Raw genomic sequence first — 26,545 nt, forward strand, 5'->3', positions numbered from 1 at the left:
AGATGTCAGTTAACAGTTTGTCAGGCTCTAAATACTTGCAGTAACCGTGACTTTGGTATGAAATTACCCTATAGGTCATATTTCTAACTGTTGACAATAGATGCGCAAATAAATAAGATTATATTAAAATCTGTAGCTTGCCTTGGCTGATTTGTAAGGGAGTAACTTGCTTTATAAGGTGTGCAGCTTCAGGGAAAGATGCATTTGTACAGCTTACTACAGCATTGGAGAAAGTGGGGCAATCCGTTCTCTTCCTTATACACCTTCCCCTGGTTCAGAAGGCCACTAAGGTTTCAGTTTCGTAATCTTCTGCTCATGATGTAGCATTCTAATTTATTTTGTATCCTTAATTTTTACACTAACTGGTCCATCTAGTCTTTGTTAGTTCAGTCTGCAAATATATGTCTGTTTATACAGTCTTAAATTTTGTCCAGTCCCATATTTCGTGCATTCATATAGGTATCGTTTATCAGTTATTCATTGACATGAAAATGATACATGATTAGGAAGCTCCGTGGTGACATAGATCAAATTATCTTGATATATGATATGTAAAACTGGGTACATTCTGACCAAAAATTGTTCAGCCCTTACATATGGCTGGTTTTATTCGAACTGTTCAGACATTACATAGGTTACCTTTGATGCATTTTCTTAAATATGTATTCAACTTTTGTACTAGGTTGGTCTTGAAGAATTAAATAGTGGCGCATTAATTTATTTTTATTTTTCTGTAAACATCCTGGATCCTATTTTCTCTAGAAACAAAACTCCCCTAGTTTTCCTAGAGAAGCCCAGAACAATTCACACCCCCATCTTTGGCGTCCGCGTCTAGGGCCGAGGCTCATCCCTTCTAAATCTCCGCTGGTGGCTCATGTCCTCATCTCAGATCGGGGTGATGCTGTGATCAGACAGAAACCCGACTTCCCATAGCTGCTCAGTATGGTATGGTACCTCTGATTTATTTTTCTCAACTTCTAATTTAGAGCATGGTCTTGTCTGTACTAATTAGATCTTGCATTCATACAAGGCCGAGTCAGGGGCTCAAGCCAGGTGTGATGACGGGCAAACATGGATTAGAAAGTTGTCCCACAACTCCCCTTTTCTATTTCTTAGTTCAATATGCACGTCTTTTTTTTTCTATGGGTTGATAACTCCAGCTGTCCCAAATTTGATGATGCTTTTCTTTCCCATGTTTCTTCTGCAGGTTCTGAGATAGTTAGTCAACGATTAAAAAACCCTAATGTGTGACATTGTAGTTCTCATGATGTAAATTATTTAGATTTTCAAGCTGTTGGCATTGATACTTTTTCTCCTCTAATACACCATACCAAGGGTGAGTAGTTCATGAGTAATGGTGACAGGATTTTTTTTAATGCAGAGACCTTTAGAAATTGGAAATGTCCAATTATGTATAGTCGATGTTATTGATACCTACTTACCATTTAGTTGGTTGCTGAATTCATCTCAGTGTTAATACAATCTTTGGATAATTGTTAGTAGTAAATACATGCTGATGGTTGTTCATAGTGAACACGCACATCTGATTGATCAAAGATGATCGGTGTCTTACTATGTACTCCTACTAAGTTATCTATAAGACACACATGAGCATATGTCTTTTCTCCCACCGATCTTTTCTTGGACACTTGGTAATTTTTCTATAGATCCTTTTTAGTACAATGCATAGCATGTATATTTTTAAACTTAAAATCTTGAATTTATGACTAAATAGTATTATGGTTTTTTGGTAGGTTGAGAAGTTCAATACTAGATGATTAATAGGATCTTTGTCCTTGGAGAATATATGCTGATGCTTGGTACTTGCAGGAGAATAGAAGTTCTATGAATGTTTAGAATTTTATATCATGTAAAATGTTTTATCTTCTAAGTAAGTGATGTACTCCTAATTGATGGTTCTGGCATTGCAATGTAAAGATTGTACAATTGAATCAATATACCAGTTTCATTTCCACTCCATCAATTTTACTAAAGTTGTCTACTACAGTTCGAAAAAAAGTTGTACCATGTACCACTATTCTGACTATACACACTATTATTAATAATTATATATCGAGGTTATTCTAGTGTGCAAACACCAACGGATAGAAGTGTTGGATGAATCTGTTGTTGCCTTGCAACACATTATTCTTCATATTACCAACGGATCTATTGGTGTTACAATCTGTTGTTGCCTTGCAACGCCACCAACAACAACTTATAATAATCTGTTGGCGTTGACCTTAGCAACACTAATATGGACAAACGACAACACATCGGTGCGTTGCTAAAGGGGGGTTCTTGTTGTAGGACGTCATAGACCAGAGCACTGGGAAGCACAGGTGCCCTTTCCCACTTCCAAGGTGGAGCACTACGCGGCTGCACCAAGGAGCCCGCAAGAGTTCATCTCGTCGGAGCACTACGCGGCTGCACCAAGGAGCCCGCCGGAGTTCATCTTGCCGGAGCACTACGCGGCTGCACCAAGGAGCCCGCCGGAGTACAAAGGTCTCCTTTTCCCCCTTCTACTCCCTTCGCTCTCTTGCAATTTATTCTTCATCTTCATCGATTGGTCTACTGGAAATAGAACAGAGATAAACGGAGCGATTGTTATAACAAAAAGCCACTGTCTTTGAGTAAATTCAGACCTTTGATGTTTGAGCCTTTGATTTTTGATGTTTGAGCCTCTGATGTACTGATAGATGTTCAAGACAATAGACAATTAACAAATGTTGGATTACTTGGGTAGCACAGATTTGGATTGAATGTATTGACAGAGTTCTGATAATTTAGACTGAATGTTTTACTGTAAACTGAATGTTTTGGTCATCTGTGAATGTTGAATGGTTTGGTCATGTCATGCTGCTCCATTTCTTGATTTGACACAGTAGTTAACTGAATTTTGAAACGGTTGTTAACTGAATTTGGACACAATAGTTAACTGAATGTTGACACAACTAGTGGGAGTAACAAATTGTGGATTAACTCACATTGTCACAAGATAGATGCTCCTTTCCCTTCTGTAATTATTCACATTATAAGAGATTTCAGTTAACTTAATTTGAAAGGTCTTGCCCACTGAATTTTTGACACAGTTAATTATGGAATAGGTCAGTTAGAATAATTATGGAGTAATTATGAACAGATGATGATTGCTTGTGTCTTGTGCACTGAAGCAATATTTGACTGAGCACTTTTGTGCCAAGTCCCAAAGTCCCAATTGTTAAATTCAGTTAACATGTTTAACACTTGGTAAATTCAGTTAACCGGGCTATGGCATTTAGCGGCGACCCTTAAAAACAGCTATAGCTGGGCTATAGCGGCAAATTGTACATGAAATCATTTAGCGGCAACACCCTCAAACAACTATAGCGGAGCTATAGCGGGGCTATAGCCGGCTATTTAAAACTATGCTTTTTCTTCTTCTTAATGCACTTCTTGTGGTATGATTGTTTGGGAGGGATGGGGCTGAAATTGGTGTGCTCATTGTTGGGGAGGGATGGGGCTGAAATCGTTGCCTTCCTATGAAAAGAGGTCCTATGATTATTGGACTATGTGATTATTCAACTAAGGAGTAGAGTATTCTAGATCTTCATCTAGACCAAAAAAGATGGCCGACACGTGGCCATCCGCGGCATTTGCGGCCATAGCGTGCACACTGTGCTCGCGCGGCGGGAGGAGGACAAGGGACATGGATGGGCTGGGCCAGGCCGCACTGTGCACTTGCAGCCCAAGTACACAGTGGGGCTGCTCTGTTTTTCTTTTTCTTTTTGTGGTACTTTTGTTTATTTCTGTTTGGCATTTTTTTCTATACTACATAAATTTAGTTCCATATGAAGCTTGGCACATAAATACTTTGTGATATTTTCCAATAGCACACAAAGTTTGAGGTCATTTGCAAACTTGTAAAGTTGTGTTTATTTTTAAATGGCTTAAATAGTTCTTGTTGGACCAGTTTAAATATTGTTAGGGGCATTGTGGGAATTCAAAAGATGTTGGTTTCTTCAAGAGAATTACTTGGCGATAATTTGCAATATCATCAACATTTTTATTTCACTATTTGAAGAAATATTAATTTGACTTGCTATTTGAATTTGAATTTGACTTTAACTTTTGACAAGTGGCATTCATTATTGCAAAACATGATTACATGGCATCATTAGGGTAAGATCACTGTAGCATAATTATAGGGGTGTTGTAGCAGTGGCCGAAGTTGGTTTCTCGGGACGCGGCATGCGCATTGAAGCTACGCCTGAGAGGTCGCGCCGGTCAGCCCGGTCGCGCGGCTTCATTGTCGGCCACTAGATGCTCTGGGCCGACATGAATGTGGTGCGAGAATCGGCGCGCGCATTACCTGGAAAGTGCGGGAGTGTAACATCCAACATGCAGCTCTAGGCCGATCCAGACTTGAGAATCTTGATAGGGATAGAAACGCATATCGGAGTCGCTTAACAAGGTGGACATCATTACAAAATACCATCAACTAAATAGAAGAGACTACAAGATATAGTTGCCTTACACTTGCCACAAGCTATAGCAGGAATATCTCAATACATCAATACATAACAATCATCATGCAAAAGAGCATGATCCGACTACGAATGAGACCAAACGAAAGAAGAACAACGTCCACCCTGCTAATCCCAGGCAGCCAACCGGGAACCCATCCTATGGTCGTACTCAAAGAAGAACTCCAAAAAGAATAAGCTTCGCTCTCACGTCAAAGCATCGCTTTACCTGTACCTGCACCTGTTGTTGTAGTAATCTGCGAGCCTTTGGGGACTCAACAATCTCCTTACCATGGGTATCAAAACTAACAATACTTTAATGGGTCTGGAATGGTTAAGTAGTGAGGTTGCAGCAAGCACTAAGCATTTGTATTTGACTAACTTACGAGTACAAGAATAATAAGAGCAATCTACGTATAAATGGGTGCATACTAGTATGACCAAGCAGTGATCCTAAACACCTACTTACGAGTCATTCATAATCTCACTGTGTTCTCTCCCCGAACTCCCGACGATCGTGGTTACTCACACGATTGATGCATTTTAATTGAGTTTAATTTCAAGTTCTTTAGAACCGGATATTATAAATTTCTAAGTCACCACATATCTGTGGGCATAGGTTTTCAAAAGATTTAACCCTGCAGGGGTGCTCCAACTCATCCAATTACAAAATTATCCACAAGCTGCTTTGAAACACCTCAACATCAGGATAGCCCGAAGCATCATCGGAATCCCCATGGACAAGACATTCGACAATGGTAAAACAAGTCCAGCAAGACCTCCCAGTGTGTCGACGATCCTGATAGGAGCCGCACGTATCTCATTCTCAGGACATGAACGGATTGTCCAAACTTCTGGTAGGCCAGTTCTAGAGTTGCCCCTGGGAGCCACCAGCGGTTGACAATTTCGTACCAGCACCCTTAGCAGTGGCCAACTTGCTTATGTGGAATTAAATTTGCAAGGGGTTGACCCACTATGCTTTAATTAATTAACAATATTATCATGTTGGAAATTCTAAAATCAATGTTGTGCCTTGCTGGAAGAGTTTTATTCAAAGATGAATTATCAAGAGGGCCCCATAAAACCTCGAATGTGTTAGGAGCATTAATCAAGGAGCATAACACCGATATAACGGAAAATAGGGCAGCAAGAGTGGAACAAAACACCAAGCAAAAGGCCTAGCCTTCCACCCTTTACCAAGTGTATAGATGCATTGATTAAATAAGCAAGATATTGTGACGTCCCATGATATCCATGTCCCAACATGGAACAACCTGCAACTGCACCTGCAACTAGCAATGCTATAAGCGGGGCCGAGCAAAGTGGTAACATAGCAAACAACGGCTTGCTAGGATAGTGGAGGTTAGAGGCTTGTCATGGCAATTGGGAGGCTCACAAACAAGTGGTAGGTAGCGAGACCAAATGATAGCATCGAGACACCTAGCAAGCAAGCTAGTAATGATATCCAAGGTAAAGATCATCTTGCCTGGAATCCTGCTTGAAAGAAGATCGAATCCGTGAAGTAGTCGAACAAGTGTCGCCACTACGAAACGGGAACTACCGAGAAGAAGAAAGAATCGGAAAGAAGAAAATGACATAATAACAAACAAGGCACGTCATATATGCTCACTCAAGATGATGCATGCCAAGTTTAATAAGAGGGTGTTTGGATACTCTCTAGTCATGTGACTAGTAGTAGTCAGACTAGAAGTTTTTAGTCAGGCCCTGTTTGGAAGGTGAGTACTACTAGTCAGCATTAAATGTCTCAATATTAAATGTCCCTTGTGCAACACCAATTAGAGAAGAGAGAGGGGGACTTTAGTCAGTAAAAGTCAGGGGTGTTTGGAGGTTTACTGACTAAAGGTGACTACTACTAGTCTCTAGTCAGTAAAAGTTGAGGGTGGGGTGACTAGGGACTAAACTAGTTTTAGTCACCCACTAGTCAGGGGTGTTTGGAGGTTTACTGACTAAAGGTGACTACTACTAGTCTCTAGTCTCTAGTCTGTAGTGATCCAAACACCCTCTAATTTATCATGGCAATCCTATACTAGTCAAGTTAAAAGAAGCCTCGAACCATGTGAAGCATGGATCGCTGTGGTAAGTGGCTGTGCTAGGCCATGGCTGGGCTGAGGTAAGTCTCCGTCCCTCAAATTCTTTCTTTTCCTCAACCAAAAATCTTAGAGGAAAAGAAAAGCAAGGGTAGAGATGGAATTTGGCATATATGAAGATATTTCTGGAGTCCCAGATATATTACCAATTTAAATAAAATGCTCTGGCAATTTTTAGAGACCCAAAATTAAATCAAGTTTGAATTTAATTCAAACTTGAGTGAATTTTGAATCCAGCCAAAACATCTTCAAATGAGCTGCGAATTGGAGGAGAGGAACCTGGCTTGGTTTAGGGGTTTTAGGAATATAGTGAATATTTTTCTGAGATAGGAAAAATGTCACTTGAATGATTGAATAGAATTTAAAAGAAAGACGCTAGAGAAGGGGTTTTGCGTACGATCATGGTTTGGTTTGGCTTGGAAGCAGGTGCACAACATGATGGAGAGGAAAAGGATGGATATCACAAAAATCACAACCCACAAATAATCATGCGAAATCAAACAAGGATGATCATGATGCATGATGCAACAAACTTGAGAAGAGGCGAGTATCATCCAACTTGGTTTGTTACATATATGGTAGGCATTCCATTTGAGCTGTTACAGTGAGAGATGGTGGATTTTTTGGGAGGGCTAGATTAGTCAGAAGCGGACGTGGCAGCGGTCCAGACACCCGCATAACCCACTCCCGCTCGGTTTGCTTCCGGATTGTGGGGAAAAAGAAGTCTGAACCGCCGAACGGACTGATATAGGGCATCGTTGATGACAAAACACGTCCGGACCATGCGGTCCGAACGGTTGTGGACGATTTGAAGATCCGTGTTCAAGATGCCCTAATTAAGTGACAAACCGTGGCAGTGCAGCACGACAGTGAAACCAAGCACGTTTCCCCAGTTTTCCTCCGGGGCAACGAGGCCTTTCCAATTTCTAGGTAGAAGCCTAGATGCTGAAGAGTTGAATAGAGCACATCTGGATTTCATTGATTGTAGGCTATATACAAGTACAAAGGCGGTGGACACACCCAGCAGCCTATGTAGGTAGCTAATGACGGTTTGCTCATGAGCACATACTAATTAGCAAAATTCACGTACTAATTCAATTCCTATTGCCTGAAATTTGGTCCATCTCGGCGTTTTTGGATTCCTCCACGTTACAGCAGTACCTGGGCCCGCACCATAAGGAGCTAGCTATGATCAGGCAAACCAAAATGCACACAGCATAAGCCATCACTCTGGACCATGTATGCTTTGCATTCATCGCCAAGGCATGGCCGAGAACTCCTCCAAAGAAGAAACTGGCAGCGTAAACGAGCAGGAACATAATCTGCAAAACGAAAAAGGATGAAATTAGACACGAGGATGAAACTATCCTTTTAGTTTTTGTTTTCTTCGATAATCAGCTAGTATCTTTTAATTTAGTGAACTGGAACAAAAACAATTTGCACGTGCAAATAACGTACCGTGGGCTGATAGAAGGGCAGCGGTATTATGTCGGACGCGCGTTGCACGGCGTGATATTGCTGGTAGTCGTCGAAGTAGGCCCCCGTCCTCCTGTTGTACCAGTACCGGCCGTGGTCGCCTTCTCGCATCGCGAACGGCATCTGGAGAGGAGCGAGGCGTCCCAGGCGTTGGCCCTGGTGACGACCACCTTGGGGCACCAGGCTCCACACACGCAGCACTGTCTTTTGTTGTCCGCGACCCGGACAGAGACCATGCATTTGGGGCAAAGAGCGCGATGGCCGCACCGACCCGTGGCTACCCACTCCAAGGGCTGCAGGCATACCACACACACGGCGACGCCTTGTTCGATGTCCACGACGCAATGGGGTTGCTCCATCGCAACTCGGCGTGTATTGCTACAACGGGTTATGGTTTGGTAGGCTTCCACCTGTATTTATGGAGGATCAGAGAGGGAAAGAAGATCCGATACTCATAGGAATCGGTTCCGACAGTCAAATGAAAACGGAGACAGTTCCGGATGAGGAAGGACCAGTAAATCAGAAATCTTGTCCGAACTCCCCGCCAAAAGAAGAAATCTTAGAGCATGCTTGGATACGTTTTAGTCCCATGACTAAAAGTAGTGGGACTAAAACTTGCTAGTCTCACCCATGCTTGGATCCAAATACTAAAGAGACTAAAATCTAGTTATTGAGCATTTATTATCCTCCAAACCCTCCAATCCAGAACTAAGGAGAGGAATTAAATGAGGAGAGAGAGAGCTAATACATATTTTAGTAGGTTTCCCATGACTAAAAGATTTTAGCCTCAAGACTAGTCCTAGCCTCTCTTTAGTCAGGGGTGCTTGGAACTTTAGCCTCTAAAAGAGACTATTTTTAGTCAGACTAAAAATAGTCCCTTGTATCCAAGCACCCTCTTACCCGGGCTGGATCAGTCACCTTTTCCACCGCAAGATCTACCTCTCTTCGATGGGAAATGTTTGCAGCCGGCGGACCGGCCCAGTTTTCGGCCGGCCGCGCGTTGGATCCAACCCGATCCTGTGGCGGTGGAAGCACCTCGTAGGGTCAAACCTTATCTCTTTACACGTGAACTTTCATCATTAGTTTTCCTCGGTCGTTTCTTCCCACATCGTCTTCGCCCCACACCCTCGTTTTCTCCCATAAAGCACCCGCGAGACAGATTCCTCTCAGCTGCCATGCACCGACCACCGAGTCGCCCTGCTGATGGCCGCCGTCCAACCCCCGGCTGGGCCGAGCCATGGCTGCTGGAACCAGCCGCACCATCGTGCTACATGCGTCGAGCAGCAATGGCGGCGCTGCAATCGCATCCCTCACGTTCCTGAACCCGGCTGCAGCGATGCTGCATCCTCGGCCGCCGCACAGACCGACGCCCGCGACGGCTGCATGCAGAGGGCTGCAACGTCGAGCATTGGCACGCGACCGATCACGCGATGCTCGAACCACCGCATACATTGTTGCAACCGTTGACAAAAGAAGCTTCAAGCCTAGATCGAAAAAGTTTGAACCGTCAATAGGGGAAGCTTCAACCAGCACTGTCAAACTGAAAAAGTTGCAACCGTTACAAAAAAAGCTTCAACCTTAGATGAAAAAAGCTTCAACCGGAAGATGTACAAAGTTTCAACCGGGCATTGCTCGATGAAAATAGTTGCAAACGTTCACAGAATAAGCTTCGAACGTACTTGAAAAAGCTTCAACCAATAGGGGGGAAAGCTTCAACATGTGGAAAAAGCTTCAACAGGCGTGAGAAAAGGTTCAACCCGTGTGTCAAAAAGCTTCAACCACGGGCGCTGACGATGTGAGTGGTACCTTGAGAGATGTGGCCGAGCAGCACGACGGTGCTGCCAGTCTGCGATGGGCGTGCTACGACGACAGCGGATAGGTGCGCAGCCACGGAGGCATTAGGCGTGCTTCTAGACGGCGGCGTTTTGCTACAGTGGCCACAATGTCCCATTGAACCGACGGCACGAGTGCTGTGACAGTGACCACCGGCGACGAGGGGGGCGGCCGGCGGCAACATGGACGGCCGGCGAGCTGGCTGGCGTATGGGAGATCACGGGGCGCTCGGGATGAATAGGCGCCATGGCTTTTTTTTACTAGTGAAGCGGTTGGGGAACAAGGTATCATGGGGTTGTTATGGAGAGCGAATCGCCTTTTTGCATTGGTTGTTTTTCTTTCTTGGCCCGTACCCTTGACTCATAATGAGTTATTTCCTTTTTCTCGTCCTCTCTAGTGCCTCGTCCTCACCCTTTCTCATATCTTCTTCCTCGTGTGAGGAGCGCACCCAAGTCTTCTTCAACCTTCGTCTTCACAATCGCTCGCTGAACTTTGACATGGGATGGGGAAAGGAGTTGTAACCGCAGCTCAGCAAAGCTGTATTCAATTGTTGGAGGTGCTATGACCGTGGCGACCATGGCCATGACCACACTGTCATGGCACTACGAGCTCGAGGGGTGGCGGGGTGCTGCATGCTACAAACGTAGCGGTTGTGTGCTGGAACTAGCATCGTGGCGTGCTGGAACCAGCGACAATTTTTGCTACATCCACTCGTGGAGGAGCTACGACCTGCGACGGTGGAGACGATGATTTGCTGCAACCGTAATTTTCTTTTGCTACCACCGAAGAGGAAATTTGCTACATCCATTCATGGCGGAGATGCGACCCGGGGCCCGGGGCGGTGGTGACGATTTTTGCTGCAAACCTTCGTTGTTTTTGTCTACGACCGGCGAGGTGTTTTGCTACATGGCATTGACTGGTGGCCGTCGTTCGTGCAACCACGTGCAGCGAGCGTTGATGAAAAAAAAGATTCAACGGGCATGGATAAAAGCTTCAACTGGTGCGGGGAAAATCTTCAACGGCGAGGTGGATAAAAGCTTCAACGGGCGTGAGAAAAAGCTTCAAACCAAGGTGCGAGCGGTGACGCTGAGAGCTGCAGCCGGCGGTACGATGGTGCTTCGATGGACGCGCTACGATGGTGGCGGCGACGGCTAGGTGCTGCAACAACAGAGACGTCAGGCGACACAGTTTTGCTACGAGGGGCGACGACGTACTGTTTGGAACCTGCGAGGACGGGTGCTATGAGGGCGAGCATCAGTGACAAGGGCGGCGACCGGCATGGAGGCTAGCGGCAAGGACGCCCGGTGAGCTGGCTGCCTTAAGGACTATTGGCTGCACGCGATGTGAGCTTTTCCTTTGTTTCTCTAACGAAGTAGTTTATTTGACAACTATATAACGAAGTAGTTAGCGATTGGGAAGGCTACATGCAGATCATGCGGCTCTAACTAAGATGAATCATACGGGTGCACCTGGGAAGGCTACATGCAGATCCTGCGGTTCTAACTAAAATGAATCAAATGGGCACGGTGCGACTGGCCGAAATTTCAGCCGGCGCACCGGCGCGTATCACTGGCCCTCTTCAATTGTCCGATGTGTTAGAGCATATACAACGGAACGGCCTTAAACTGGCCTCAAACGTCCGGATGACAACTCGGTTAAAAATAATAATGACTCGGATGGACTCCTCATACCAACGCTAAATGTTCAGGCAGGCACCCTTCATATCCAGCTCAAATCTGAAGTGGGTACGAGGAGGCTCGGCCACGTCCGCTACGTTAACCATACAGTCCGATCCCATCACAAATTGAATCAAATCCTCAAGTCCACCAAACTCATCGCCCTCCTCTTGTGTCTGTTGATAATTTCACGCGTCCGAGCCGTCATCGTCGTCCACCCTTGCTCGTTCACCCTCGCTCCTGCCCCCCGTCCGCTGCCCTAGATGTCGTCCAACCCATCCCCCATTGCCATCACGGAGGCAGCTTCAGCGTTGTCCGTGGGTCTTCCGTCCTTGGCTCCGGCATGCAAGCCGGAGAACGTCGCCCGAAGGGACGGACGAAGGAGGCAGCGGGAGAGGGAAACAGGGTCGTAGGGAGCGGTTGTGGACCTTAAGGAGCAGTTGTCACCCACCACGCCCGGCCCTCCAAACATCGTCTCCAACCGTCGACAAGGATCGTGCTGTCCAACCAGGCCGGACAGAAGACGATCCAACGGCTGATTGGGAGGGCATTCCGGAGTGTTTTCGCAAACGCAGAGGGCAGTGGACGATGTCTTTCGCTCGCACAGCTCCAACAGGCGCGGACAAGCACAGGCATCGGCGGTGCCCGATCTGCCCACGTCATGTTCGACAAAATGATACAACAGGACTTGGAACCTTTTTTGCTCCTTTCCGATCATTGATTTGCATATGTTATTGCAATTAGTTGCGTAAACCTTAGTTTATATGAAATAATGATAATTTTAGGAGAATATAATGGCGAACATGATCAATGATAATCAAGAGCCGATTCAAATGGACTATAAGTTGGGGGACCATTACAAAAAAAAGACACATCCATGACATTATGGCCCGACCGAAAACTTTTTCTGTCATGGATATGACACTTCTATGACAATAATTGTGACAAAAACACGTATCATCATAGATGTGGTGAGCTCCTACTTCTACGACAGAAAATATGACAGAAAATAGGCTTTTCGTCCTGGGCGGGCCGAAGATGCACCTGCATGACGTTCTTTGGACCACCCATGACGTAAAAAACCACGGTAGAATTGAGGGCGAGGAAATTTCGAGACTTCCCGGTTATGGTGGGTGGTCGGGGCCGAGTGATGTACTGTGTTGTGCCTTTCTCTCGTATGCGTGTGTGTGCGAGGCGCTCGCTTATAGAACTCGAGCAAGGCGTTCGCTTATATTGAACCCGAGCGATCGATCTCACCCTCACACTATGTACTAAACCCGAGCGATCGATCCCTCGCACTACGTACTGAACTCGATCAATCCCTTCCCTGCTAACTGAACCCGAGCGATTCCTTCACTACTAATTGAACCCGATCGATCCTTCTTGCTGCTTACTAAAGCCGATCGAGCCCCCGTGTGAGATGTAGCCAGGCGGTGTTGTGTTGCCTCTCAATGAACAGTGCCAGTTGTTGTCGCCGTGTGATACATGTAGACACGGGTCGAGACGCATCGATCGAACCCCTTGCGCGAGACGTGGTGAGTTGACCTAGTCGGTTGGTTGGTTGTGGATGAACAATTCCTATTGTTGCCGCCCGCTCGTACGCCCCACCCTAGCCGATGAGGGTTGGATGAACAGGACCCGGTCGTGTGTAGGCGATTGCCGCTAGATGAACAGGACCCGAGGAGGCCGCCACACCCCAGCAGGTTGGGGGTAGGCGGATGAATAGAAGCCCGTGGAGGCTGGATGAATAGTAGCCAGCGAAGGCTGGAGGAAGTCGACGGTGGATGAATAGTAGCTCGTGGAGTCCCATTTTGCAGTACACGCCACACCCCTTCTAATGAATGGGACCCCATTTCGATCGTAGGCGCTCAAAGAGAAGTCCGTTTCGTCAATTTTAAGGTATGCCAGACCCTCCCAATCAACATGACCCTTTTTCGACCGTAGGCGGTTGAACATAAGTCTGTTTCCTCCGTTTTGCGGTATGCCACACCCCTCCCGATGAACAGGATCCCGTTTCGATCGTAGGCGGTCGAACAGAAGGCCTTTTTCTCCGTTTAGCGATACGCTAGACCTTGTTTCGGCTGTTCCGTCCAAGCTGGTTGGCTCCCGATGAACAGGACGCATTCCGACCCAGTCGGTTGCCTCCCGATGAACATGACGTTGTTTCTCTGTTCCGACCCAGCCGGTTGGCTGCAGATGAACAGGACGTCATTGTTGCCGTCCGTTGCTTGTCCATGTACATGAGCCCTGGCCGTATGTATGCGCGAGTATGTGTTCGAGACCCTGCCCATAGGTACGTACATGGCCGTATTTTTTGCCGTGTGGCTGTACGTATGTGTACACGATTTACATGGGAATGCCTAAACTTCTACGCCGGGGGGATCTACTATGACACGTACCGCTACTTACTAGGCCATGGTTCATCGTTGCAGAGAGACCGATCAACCTGTATGTACATACACGTTCGCGATCAGACAGACAACGCTATGTACGCTTCAACTGGGTGGAACCTAGCTATCAGGGAGGATAAGGATACACTTCCTTGCGTGTGAAGATATAACGGTCGATCCCAGCTGCCAGGGGGAATCATTTTTTCCGTGTAATAAGGAGGCACTTCCTTCCGTGCGAAAATATAGCTGGTGGGTCCCAGCTGCTAGGGAAGGAATCATTTTTTGCGTACTTAGGAGGCGCTTGCTTGCGTGCGGCCATGGACCATGTGGGTTGCTACTTCTTGAGCTTGCGTTGGTTTTTCCCTTGAAGAGGAAAGGGTGATGCAGCAAAGTAGAGATAAGTATTTCTCTCAGTTTGAGAACCAAGGTATCAATCCAGTAGGAGGTCTAATCGATGCACCTACACAAACAATCAAACACTTGCACCCAACGCGATAAAGGGGTTGTCAATCCCTTCAGGTCACTTGCAAGGATGAGATCTGATAGAGATAAATATAAAATATTACTAAAATGTAAAAAAAAGTCAAAAATAAATAAATCACAGCAAGGTATTTTTGGTTTTTGGTTTATAGATCTGAAAATAGATGATGGATAATAGACCCGAGGGCCATAGGTTTCACTATAGGCTTCTCTCTTGAAAGAAAACATACGACATGTGAACAAATTACTGTCGAGCAATTGATAGAAAATCGCAAAGTTCTGACGATATCCAAGGCAATTATTATGAATATAGGCATCACGTCCGTGTCAAGTAGACTGAAACAATTCTGCATCTACTACTATTACTCCACACATCGACCGCTATCTAGCATGCATCTAGAGTATTAAGTTCAAAAGAACGGAGTAACACCTTAAGTAAGATGACATGATGTAGAGGGATAAACTCAAGCAATATGATGAAAACCCCATCTTTTTAGCCTGGATGGCAACAATACAATATGTTCCTTGCTACCCCTACTATGTCACTGGGTGAGGACACCGCAAGATTGAACCCAAAACTAAGCACCTCTCCCATTGCAAGTGAACCAATCTAGTTGGCCAAACCAAACCGACAATTCAGAGAGAAATACAAAGGTATCAAATCATGCATATAAGAATTCAGAGAAGATTCAAAATATTCATAGATAATCTGATCATAAATCCACAATTCATAGGATCTCAACAAACACATAGAAAAAGAATATTACACCTGATAGATCTCCAAGAACATCGAGGAGAACCTTGTATTGAAGATCAAACAGAGAGAAGAAGCCATATAGTTACTAGCTATGGACCCGTAGGTCCAAGGTAAACTACTCACGCTTCATCAGAAGGGCAATAGAGTTAATGTAGAAGCCCTCCGTGATCGAATCCCCTCCGGAAGGATGCCGAAAAAGGCCCCTAGATGGGATCTCACGGGTATAGAAGGTTAGGGCGGCGGAAAAGTATTTTGGTGGACGCTTCTGGTCATTTGAGAATATTTCTGAATTTATAGGCCAAGAGTTAGGTTAGAGGCTCCCGAGGGGCCCACAAGCCAAGGGGCGCCCCCCTAGGGCGTGCTCTGAGGGCTTGTGGAGTCCTCAAGACTCTTCTGCCTTCCTCTCCAAGTTCTACGTGTGTCCTCTGGTCCAAGAAAAATCATCGTGAAAGTTTTATTCCCTTTGGACGCCATTTGATATTCATTTTCTATAAAACTCAAAAACAAGGAAAAAACAGGAACTGGCACTGGGCTCTAGGTTAATAGGTTAGTCCCAAAAATAATATGAAATAACATACTAATGTAGGCGTTCTGGAAACGAGGGTACCCAGACTTGCCTGCGTGCGGCCCATGGCGTGGCTCCATCGACGGCCTGGTACGACCCATCTGCAACGCCAACAAGATAAGATCCTCGCGAGGGGCCAAGCCTCGCGAGGCGGGCGACATCAAGACCTCCAGAGGGAGCGGCCTCCTGATAACCCACAAGTATAGGGGATCGCAATAGTTTTCGAGGGTAGAGTATTCAACCCAAATTTATTGATTCGACACAAGGGGAGCCAAAGAATATTCTCAAGTATTAGAAGTTGAGTTGTCAATTCAACCACACCTGGATAACTTAATATCTGCAGCAAAGTATTTAGTAGCAAAGTAATATGGAAGTAACGGTAACAGTGGCTAAAGTAACAGTAGCAGTTTTGTAGTAATTGTAACAGTGGCAACGGTAAAGTAACTAAGCAAAGAGCAATATGTGAAAAGCTCGTAGGCATTGGATCAGTGATGGATAATTATGTCGGATGCGATTCCTCATGCAATAGTTATAACATAGGGTGACATAGAACTAGCTCCAGTTCATCAACGTAATGTACGCATGTATTCCGAATATAGTCATATGTGCTTATGGAAAAGAACTTGCATGACATCTTTTGTCCTACCCTCCAGTGGCAGCGGGGTCCTATTGGAAACTAAGGAATATTAAGGCCTCCTTTTAATAGAGTACCGGACCAAAGCATTAACACTTAGTGAATACATGAACTCCTCAAACTACGGTCGTCATCTAGAGTGGTCCCGATTATTGTCACTTCGGGGTTGTCGGATCATAACACATAATAGGTGACTATAGACTTGCAAGATAGGATCAAGAACTCACATATATTCATGAAAACATAATAGGTTCAGATCTAAAGTCATGGTACTCGGGCCCTAGTGACAAGCATTAAGCATAACAAAGTCATAGCAACATCAATCTCAGAACATACTGGATACTAGGGATCAAACCCTAACAAAACTAACTCGATTACATGGTAAATCTCATCCAACCCATCACCATCCAGCAAGCCTATGATGGAATTACTCACGCACGACAGTGAGCATCATGAAATTGGTGATGGAGGATGGTTGATGATGACGACAGCGACAGATTCCCCTCTCCGGAGCCCCGAACGGACTCCAGATCAACCCTCCCAAGGGAGATTAGGTTTTGGCGGCGGCTCTGTATCGTAAAACGCAATGAATCCTTCTCCCTGATTTTTTTCTCCCCGAACGTGAATATATGGAGTTGGAGTTGAGGTCGGTGGAGCACCAGGTGGCCCACGAGGCAGGGGGGCGCGCCCCACCCTCGTGGACAGGGTGTGGCCCCCTGTCCTTGATTCTTTCGCCAGTATTTTTTATTAATTCTAAAAATAATCTCCGTGGAGTTTCAGGTCATTCCGAGAACTTTTATTTCTGCACAAAAATAACACCATGGCAATTGTGCTAAAAACAACGTCAGTCCGGGTTAGTTCCATTCAAATCATGCAAGTTAGAGTCCAAAACAAGGGCCAAAGTGTTCGGAAAAGTAGATACGATGGAGACATATCAACTCCCCCAAACTTAAACCTTTGCTTGTCCTCAAGCAATTCAGTTGACAAACTGGAAGTGATAAAGAAAAACTTTTACAAACTTTGTTTGCTCTTGTTGTTGCAAATATGTAAAGCCAACATTCAAGTTTTCAGTAAAGATTATGAACTAACCTTATTCACAATCACACTTAGGTCTCATGTTTACTCATATAAATGGCATAATCAACTAGCGAGCAATAATAATAAATCTCGGATGACAACACTTTCTCAAAATAATCATAATATGATATAACAAGATGCTATCTCGCTAGCCCTTTCTGAGACCGAAAACATAAATGCAGAGCACCTCTGAAGATCAAGGACTGACTAAACATTGTAATTCATGGTAAAAGAGATCCAGTCATACTCAATATAAATTGATAGTAATGCATGCAAATGACAATGGTGCTCTCCAACTGGTTCTTTTTAATGAGAGGATGATGACTCAACATAAAAGTAAATAGTTAGGCCCTTCGCAGAGAATGAAAAGTCATTCCCTATGCCTCAGTCATAGGTTCTATAAAGTATGCTATGCTGTGTACCAGACCTATTGTATACCTTGCTCTGAGTTTGGCAAGGGAGTACAATTTTGATCTAGGAGTAGATCACTGGACAGCGGTCAAGAATATCCTTAGTGAGGACTAAGGAAATATTTCTCGATTATGGAGGTGATAAAAGAGCTCGTCGTAAAGAGTTACATCAATGCAAGCTTTTACACCAACCCATATGACTCTAAGTCTCAATCTGGATACATATTGAAAGTAGGAGCAATTAGCTAGAGTATCTCCGTGCAGAGCATTGTAGACATAGAATATTTGCAAAATACATACGGCTCTGAATGTGACAGACCCGTTGACTAAACTTCTCTCACGAGCAAAACATGATCATACCTTAGTACTCTTTGCGTGTTAATCACATAGCGATGTGAACTAGATTATGGACTCTAGTAAACCCTTTTGGATGTTGGTCACATGACGATGTGAACTATGGGTGTTAATCACAGACAGATGTGGATATTGGTGTTAAATCACATGATGATGTGAACTAGATTATTGACTCTAGTGCAAGTGGGAAACTGAAGGAAATATGCCCTAGAGGCAATAATAAAGTTATTATTTATTTCCTTATTTCATGATAAATGTTTATTATTCATGCTAGAATTGAATTAACCGTAAACTTAGTACATGTGTGAATACATAGAAAAACATAATGTCACTAGTATGCCTCTACTTGACTAGCTCGTTGATCAAAGATGGTTAAGGTTTCCTAACCATAGACATGAGTTGTTATTTGATAAATGGGATCACATCATTAGGAGAATGATGCGATTGACTTGACCCATTCCGTTAGCTTAGCACTTGATCGTTTTAGTTTACTGCTATTGCTTTCTTCATGACTTATACATGTTCCTATGACTATGAGATTATGCAACTCCCGATTACCAGAGGAACACTTTGTGTGCTACCAAACGTCACAACGTGACTGGGTGATTATAAAGGTGCTCTACAGGTGTCTCCGATGGTACTTTTTGAGTTGGCATAGATCGAGATTAGGATTTGTCACTCCGATTGTCGAAGAGGTATCTCTGGGCCCTCTCGGTAATGCACATCACTATAAGCCTTGCAAGCAATGTGACTAATGAGTTAGTTGCGGGATGATGTATTACGTAATGAGTAAAGAGACTTGCCGGTAATGAGATTGAGATAGGTATTGAGATACCGACGATCGAATCTCAGGCAAGTAACATACCGATGACAAAAGGAACAACGTATGTTGTTATGCGGTTCGACCGATAAAGATCTTCGTAGAATATGTAGGAGCTAATATGGGCATCCACGTTCCGCTATTGGTTATTGACCAGAGAGGTCTCTCGGTCATGTCTACATAGTTCTCGAACCCGTAGGGTCCGTGTTCGTTGACGATATAGTATTATATGAGTTATGTATGTCGGTGACCGAATGTTGTTCGGAGTCCCAGATATGATCATGGACATGACGAGGAACTCCGGAATGGTTCGGAGATAAAGATTGATATATGGGATAATAGTGTTTGGTCTCCGGAAGGGTTCCGGAATTCACCGGAAGGGGTTCCGGATGTTTCCCGAAATATTTGTGTATGAGAACACTTTATTTGGGCCCAAGGGGAAAGCCCGCAAGGTTTTTGGAAAGCACAAAAGGAAGTTTTGCAGAGTCCAGGGGCCAGACGCCAGGGTCCCTAGCGTCTGGGTCCATATGCCGGGAACCCTGGCGTCTGGCCCTGGAGTCCGAGAAGGACTCTTGCCTTTCGGGTGAAACCGACTTTGTGGAGGCTTTTACTCCAAGGTTCGACCCCAAGGCTCAACATATAAATAGAGGGGCAGGGCTAGCACCAAAGAGACATCAAGAAATACCAAGACGTTTTTCCGGTAACCCCGTCCCCTCTAGTTTATTCTCCGTCATAGTTTCCGTAGTGCTTAGGCGAAGCCCTGCGGAGATTGTTCTTCACCAACACCGTCACCACGCCGTCGTGTTTCCGGAACTCATCTACTACTTTGCCCGTCTTGCTAGATCAAGAAGGCGAGGACGTCATCGAGCTGAACATGTGCTGAACGCGGAGGTGTCGTACGTTCGGTACTTGATCGGGGCGGATCGTGAAGGTGTACGACTACATGAACTGCTTTGATAAACGCTTCCGCTTAGTGATCTTCAAGGGTATGAAGATACACTCCCCCTCTCATTGCTATGCATCACATAGATAGATCTTGCGTGATCGTAGGATTTTTTTTTGAAATTACTACGTTCCCCAACAGTGGTATCAGAGCCAGGTTTATGCGTATATGTTATATGCATGAGTAGAACACAAGTGAGTTGTGGGCGATACAAGTCATACTGCTTACCAGTATGTCATACTTTGATTCAGCGGTATTGTTGGATGAAGCGGCACGGATCGACATTACGCGTACGCTTACGCAAGACTGGTTCTACCGACGTGCTTTGCACATAGGTGGCTGGCGGGTGTCAGTTTCTCCAACTTTAGTTGAATCGAGTGTGGCTACGCCCGGTCCTTGTGAAGGTTAAAACAACACATACTTGACGAAATATCGTTGTGGTTTTGATGCGTAGGTAAGAACGGTTCTTGCTTAGCCCGAAGCAGCCATGTAAAACTTGCAACAACAAAGTAGAGGACGTCTAACTTGTTTTTGCAGGGCATGTTGTGATGTGATATGGTCAAGACGTGATGAGATATAAGTTGTTGTATGAGATGATCATGTTTTGTTGAAGTTATCGGTAACTGGCAGAAGCCTTATGGTTTTCTCTTTATTGCATAAGATGCAAGCGCCAAATAATTGCTTTACTTTATCGCTATGCGATAGCAATAGTTGCAAGAGCAATAGTTGGCGAGACGACCATGTGATGACACATTGATATAGATCAAGATGATGAAAATCATGGTGTCATGCCGGTGACGATGGAGATCATGACAGTGCTTTGGAGATGAAGATCAAAGGCACAAGATGATGATGGCCATATCATATCACTTATAATGATTTCATGTGATGTTTATCTTTTATGCATCTTATTTTGCTTTGATTGACGGTAGCATTATAAGATGATCTCTCACTAAATTCCAAGATTTAAGTGTTCTCCCTGAGTATGCACCATTGCCAAAGTTCGTCGTGCGGAGACACCACGCGATGATCGGGTGTGATAAGCTCAACGTTCACCTACAACGGGTGCAAGCCAGTTTTGCACACGCAGAAATACTCGGGTTAAACTTGATGAGCCTAGCATATGCAGATATGGCCTCGGAACACTGGAGACCGAAAGGTCGAGCGTAAATCATAGAGTAGATATGATCAACATAGTGACATTCACCATTGAAAACTACTCCATCTCACGTGATGATTGGACAGGTTTAGTTGATTTGGATCACGTGATCACTTAGATGATTAGAGGGATGTCTATCTAAGTGTGAGTTCTTAAGTAATATGATTAATTGAACTTTAATTTATCATGAACTTAGTCATGATAGTATTTTGCAAATAATGTTGTAGATCAATAGCTCGCGTTGTTGCTTCCCTATGTTTTATATGTGTTCCTAGAGAAAACTAAGTTGAAAGATGATAGTAGCAATGATGCAGACTGGGTCCGTGATCTGAGGTTTATCCTCATTGTTGCACAGAAGAATTATGTCCTTGATGCACCGCTAGGTGACAGACCTATTGCAGGAGCAGATGCAGACGTTATGAACGTTTGGCTAGCTCAATATGATGACTACTTGATAGTTTAGTGCACCATGATTAACGGCTTAGAATCGAGACTTCAAAGACGTTTTGAACGTCATGGACCATATGAGATGTTCCAGGAGTTGAAGTTAATGTTTCAAGCAAATACCCAAGTTGAGAGATATGAAGTCTCCAACAAGTTCTATAGCTAAAAGATGGAGGAGAATAGCTCAAGCAGTAAGCATGTGCTCAGATTGTCTGGGTACTACAATCGCTTGAATCAAGTGGGAGTTAATCTTCCAGATAAGATAGTGATTAACAGAGTTCTCTAGTCACCATCACCAAGTTAGTAGAACTTTGTGATGAATTATAGTATGCAAGGGATGACGAAAACGATTCCTGAGCTTTTCATGATGATGAAATCGATGAAGGTAGAAATCAAGAAAGAGCATCAAGTGTTGATGATTAACAAGACCACTAGTTTCTAGAAAGGGAACTTCATGTAGAATGGCCAGCAAGTTGTCATTTCTGTGAAGAAGCCCAAAGCTAGACTAAGGCCTCAAACTGAGTGCTTCTACTGTAAAGGAAATGGTCACTTGAAGCGGAAATGCCTTGAATATTTGGTGGATAAGAAGGATGGCAAAGTGAACAAGGGTATATTTGATATACAGGTTATTGATGTGTACCTTACTAGTGTTTATAGTAGCCCCTGGGTATTTGATACTTGTTCAGTTGCTAAAAAATTAGTAACTTGAAACAGGAGTTACAGAATAAACAGATACTAGTTGAGGGTGAAGTGATGATGTGTGTTGGAAGCGGTTCCAAGATTGATATGATCATCATCGCACACTCCCTATACTTTCGGGATTAGTGTTAAACCTAAATAAATGTTATTTGTCATTTGCGTTGAGCATGAATATGATTTTATCATGTTTATTGCAATACGGTTATTCATTTAAAGTCAGAGATTAATTGTTGTTCTGTTTACATGAATAAAACCTTCGATGGTCATACACCCAATGAAAATAGTTTGTTGGATCTCGATCGTAGTGATACACATATTCATAATATTGATGCCAAAAGATGCAAAGTTGATAATGATAGTGCAACTTATTTGTGGAACTGCCGTTTGGGTCATATCGGTGTAAAGCGCATGAAGAAACTCCATAAAGATGGATTTTTGGAATCACTTGGTTATGAATCATTTGATGCTTGCAAACCGTGCCTTTTGGGCAAGATGACTAAAACTCCGTTCTCCGAAACAATGGAACGAGCTACTGACTTGTTGGAAATAATACATACCGATGTATGCGGTCCAATGAGTGTTGATGCTCATGGCGGGTATTGTTATTTTCTGACCTTCACAGATGATTTGAGCAGATATGAGTATATCTACTTAATGAATCACAAGTCTGAAACATTTGAAAAGTTCAAAGAATTTCAGAGTGAAGTGGAGAATCATCGTAACAAGAAAATAAAGTTTCTACAATCTGATCGTAGAGGAGAATATTTGAGTTACGAGTTTGGCCTTTATTTAAAAACAATGTGGAATAGTTTCACAGCTCATGCCACATGGAACACCACAGCGTAATGGTGTGTCCGAATGTTGTAACCGCACTTTATTGGATATGGTGCGATCTATGATGTATCTTACCGATTTACCACTATCGTTTTGGGGTTATGCATTAGAGACAACTGCATTCACTTTAAATAGGGCACCATCAAAATCCGTTGAGACGACGCCTTATGAACTGTGGTTTGGCAAGAAACCAAAGTTGTCATTTCTTAAAGTTTGGGGATGCGATGCTTATGTGAAAAAGTTTCAACCTGATAAGCTCGAACCCAAATCGGAGAAGTGCGTCTTCATAGAATACCCAAAGTAAACTGTTGGGTACACCTTCTATCACAAGATCCGAAGGCAAGATATTCGTTGCTAAGAATGGATCCTTTCTAGAGAAGGAGTTTCTCTTGAAAGAAGTGAGTGGGAGGAAAGTAGAGCATGATAAGGTAATTGTATCTTCTCCCGAATTGGCAAGTAGTTCATCACAAAAATCAGTTCCAGTGATTCCTACACCAATTAGTGAGGAAGCTAATGATGATGATCATGAAACTTCAGATTAAGTTACTACAGAACCTTGTAGGTCTTCCAAAGTACAGTCCGCACCAGAGTGGTATGGTAATCCTGTTCTGGAAGTCATGTTACTAGACCATGATGAACCTACGAACTATGAGGAAGCGATGATGAGCCCAGATTCCGTGGAATGGCTTGAAGGCCATGAAATCTGAGAAGGGATCCATGTATGAGAACAAAGTGTGGACTTTGGTGGACTTGCCCAATGATCGGCAAGCCATAGAAAATAAATGGATCTTAAGGAGGAAGACAGACACGGATAGTAGTGTTACTATCTACAAAGCTCGACTTGTCGCAAAAAGTTTTTTGACAAGTTCAAGGTGTTGAATACGATGAGATTTTCTCACTCGTATCGATGCTTAAGTATGTCCGAATCATGTTAGCAATTGCCACATTTTATGAAATCTGACAAATGGATGTCAAAACTGCATTCCTTGATAGATTTATTAAAGAAGAGTTGTATATGATGCAACCAGAAGGTTTTGTCAATCCTAAAGGTGCTAACAAAGTGTGCAAGCTCCACTGATCCATCTATGAACTGGTGCAAGCATCTCGGAGTTGGAATATACGCTTTGATGAGTTGATCAAAGGATATAGTTTTATACAGACTTGCGATGAAGCCTGTATTTACAGGAAAGCGAGTGGGAGTACTATAGCCTTTCTGATAAGTATATGTGAATGACATATTGTTGATCAGAAATAATGTAGAATTTTTTGGAAAGCATAAAGGAGTGTTTGAAACGAGTTTTTCAAAGAAAGACCTCGGCGAAGCCGCTTACACATTGAGCATCAAGATCTATAGAGATAGATCAAGACACTTGATAAGATTTTTCAATGAGTACATACCTTGATAAGATTTTGAAGTATTTCAAAATGGAACAGTCAAAGAAGGAGTTCTTGCCTGTGTTGCAAGGTGTGAAGTTGAGTTAGACTCAAAACCTGACCATGACAGAAAATAGAAACATAATGAAAAGTCATTCCCTATGCCTCAGTCATAGATTCTATAAAGTATGCTATGCTGTGTACCATACCTATTGTATACCTTGCTCTGAGTTTGGCAAGGGAGTACAATTTTGATCTAGGAGTAGATCACTGGACAGCGGTCAAGAATATCCTTAGTGAGGACTAAGGAAATATTTCTCGATTATGGAGGTGATAAAAGAGCTCGTCGTAAAGAGTTACATCAATGCAAGCTTTTACACCGATCCAAATGACTCTAAGTCTCAATCTGGATACATATTGAAAGTAGGAGCAATTAGCTAGAGTAGCTCCGTGCAGAGCATTGTAGACATAGAATATTTGCAAAATACATACGGCTCTGGATGTGACACACCCGTTGACTAAACTTCTCTCATGAGCAAAACATGATCATACCTTAGTACTCTTTGGGTGTTAATCACATAGCGATGTGAACTAGATTATTGACTCTAGTAAACCCTTTTGGATGTTGGTCACATGACCATGCGAACTATGGATGTTAATCACATACAGATGTGGATATTGGTGTTAAATCACATGATGATGTGAACTAGATTATTGACTCTAGTGCAAGTGGGAGACTAAAGGAAATATGCCCTATAGGCAATAACAAAGTTATTATTTATTTCCTTATTTCATGATAAATGTTTATTATTCATGCTAGAATTGTATTAACCGGAAACTTAGTACATGTGTGAATACATAGACAAACATAATGTCACTAGTATGCCTTGACTTGACTAGCTCGTTGATCAAAGATGGTTAAGGTTTCCTAACCATAGACATGAGTTGTCATTTGATAAACGGGATCAAATCATTAGGAGAATGATGTGATTGACTTGACCCATTCCATTAGCTTAGCACTTGATTGTTTTAGTTTACTGCTATTGCTTTCTTCTTGATTTATACATGTTCCTACGACTATGAGATTATGCAACTCCCGATTACCGGAGGAACACTTTGTGCTACCAAACGTCACAACGTAACCGGGTGATTATAAAGGTGCTCTATAGGTGTCTCCGATGGTACTTGTTGAGTTGGCATAGATCGAGATTTGGATTTGTCACTCCGATTGTCGAAGAGGTATCTCTTGGCCCTCTCAGTAATGCACATCACTATAAGCCTTGCAAGCAATGTGACTAATGAGTTAGTTGCGGGATGATGTATTACGTAACGAGTAAAGAGACTTGCCGGTAACAAGATTGAGCTAGGTATTGAGATACCGACGATCGAATCTCGGGCAAGTAACATACCAATGACAAAAGGAACAACATATGTTGTTATGCGGTTCGACTGATAAAGATCTTCGTAAAATATGTAGGAGCCAATATGGGCATCCAGGTTTCGCTATTGGTTATTGACCAGAGAGGTGTCTCGGTCATGTCTACATAGTTCTCGAACCCGTAGGGTCCGCACGCTTGACGTTCATTGACGATATAGTATTATATGAGTTATGTATGTTGGTGACCGAATGTTGTTCGGAGTCCCGGATATGATCACGGACATAACGAGGAACTCCGGAATGGTCTGGAGATAAAGATTGATATATGGGATAATAGTGTTTGGTCTCCGGAAGGGTTCCGGAATTCACCGGAAGGGGTTCCGGATGTTTCCCGAAATGTTTGGGTACAAGAACACTTTATTTGGGCCAAAGGGGAAAACCCACAAGGTTTTTGGAAAGCGCAAAAGGAAGATTTGCGGAGTCTAGGGGCCAGACGCCAGGGTCCCTGGGGTCTGGGTCTAGATGCCGGGAACCCTAGCGTCTGGCCCTGGAGTCCGAGAAGGATTCTTGCCTTTCGGGTGAAACCGACTTTGTGGAGGATTTTACTCCAAGTTTCGACCCAAGGCTCA

At 43.7% G+C, this 26,545-nt stretch overlaps 1 protein-coding gene and 1 long non-coding RNA gene across 2 annotated transcripts in view; one reads left to right on the top strand and one right to left on the bottom strand.

Annotated features, from left to right (window-relative positions):
- Window positions 1-2,791, top strand: part of LOC119363359 — a 4,018-nt gene extending 1,227 nt beyond the window's left edge. Inside the window, exons 2-3 of the long non-coding RNA XR_005173915.1 lie at window positions 187-945; window positions 1,031-2,791. This is a non-coding gene — a long non-coding RNA (uncharacterized LOC119363359). The remainder of the gene's footprint in view (window positions 1-186; window positions 946-1,030) is intronic.
- Window positions 2,792-7,704: 4,913 nt separating this feature from the next.
- LOC119367638 lies at window positions 7,705-8,475 on the bottom strand. The gene is made up of 2 exons (XM_037633106.1): window positions 8,072-8,475; window positions 7,705-7,935 (listed from the first exon to the last, which is right to left on the bottom strand). Exons 1-2 carry the CDS (start codon window positions 8,390-8,392, stop codon window positions 7,708-7,710), a joined length of 549 nt encoding a protein of 182 aa, XP_037489003.1. The 5' UTR covers window positions 8,393-8,475; the 3' UTR covers window positions 7,705-7,707.
- Between the last annotated feature and the right edge of the window lie 18,070 nt (window positions 8,476-26,545).

The sequence above is a fragment of the Triticum dicoccoides genome, chromosome 2B, assembly GCF_002162155.2.
Source record: "Triticum dicoccoides isolate Atlit2015 ecotype Zavitan chromosome 2B, WEW_v2.0, whole genome shotgun sequence".
In the NCBI taxonomy this organism is placed as follows: domain Eukaryota; kingdom Viridiplantae; phylum Streptophyta; class Magnoliopsida; order Poales; family Poaceae; genus Triticum; species Triticum dicoccoides.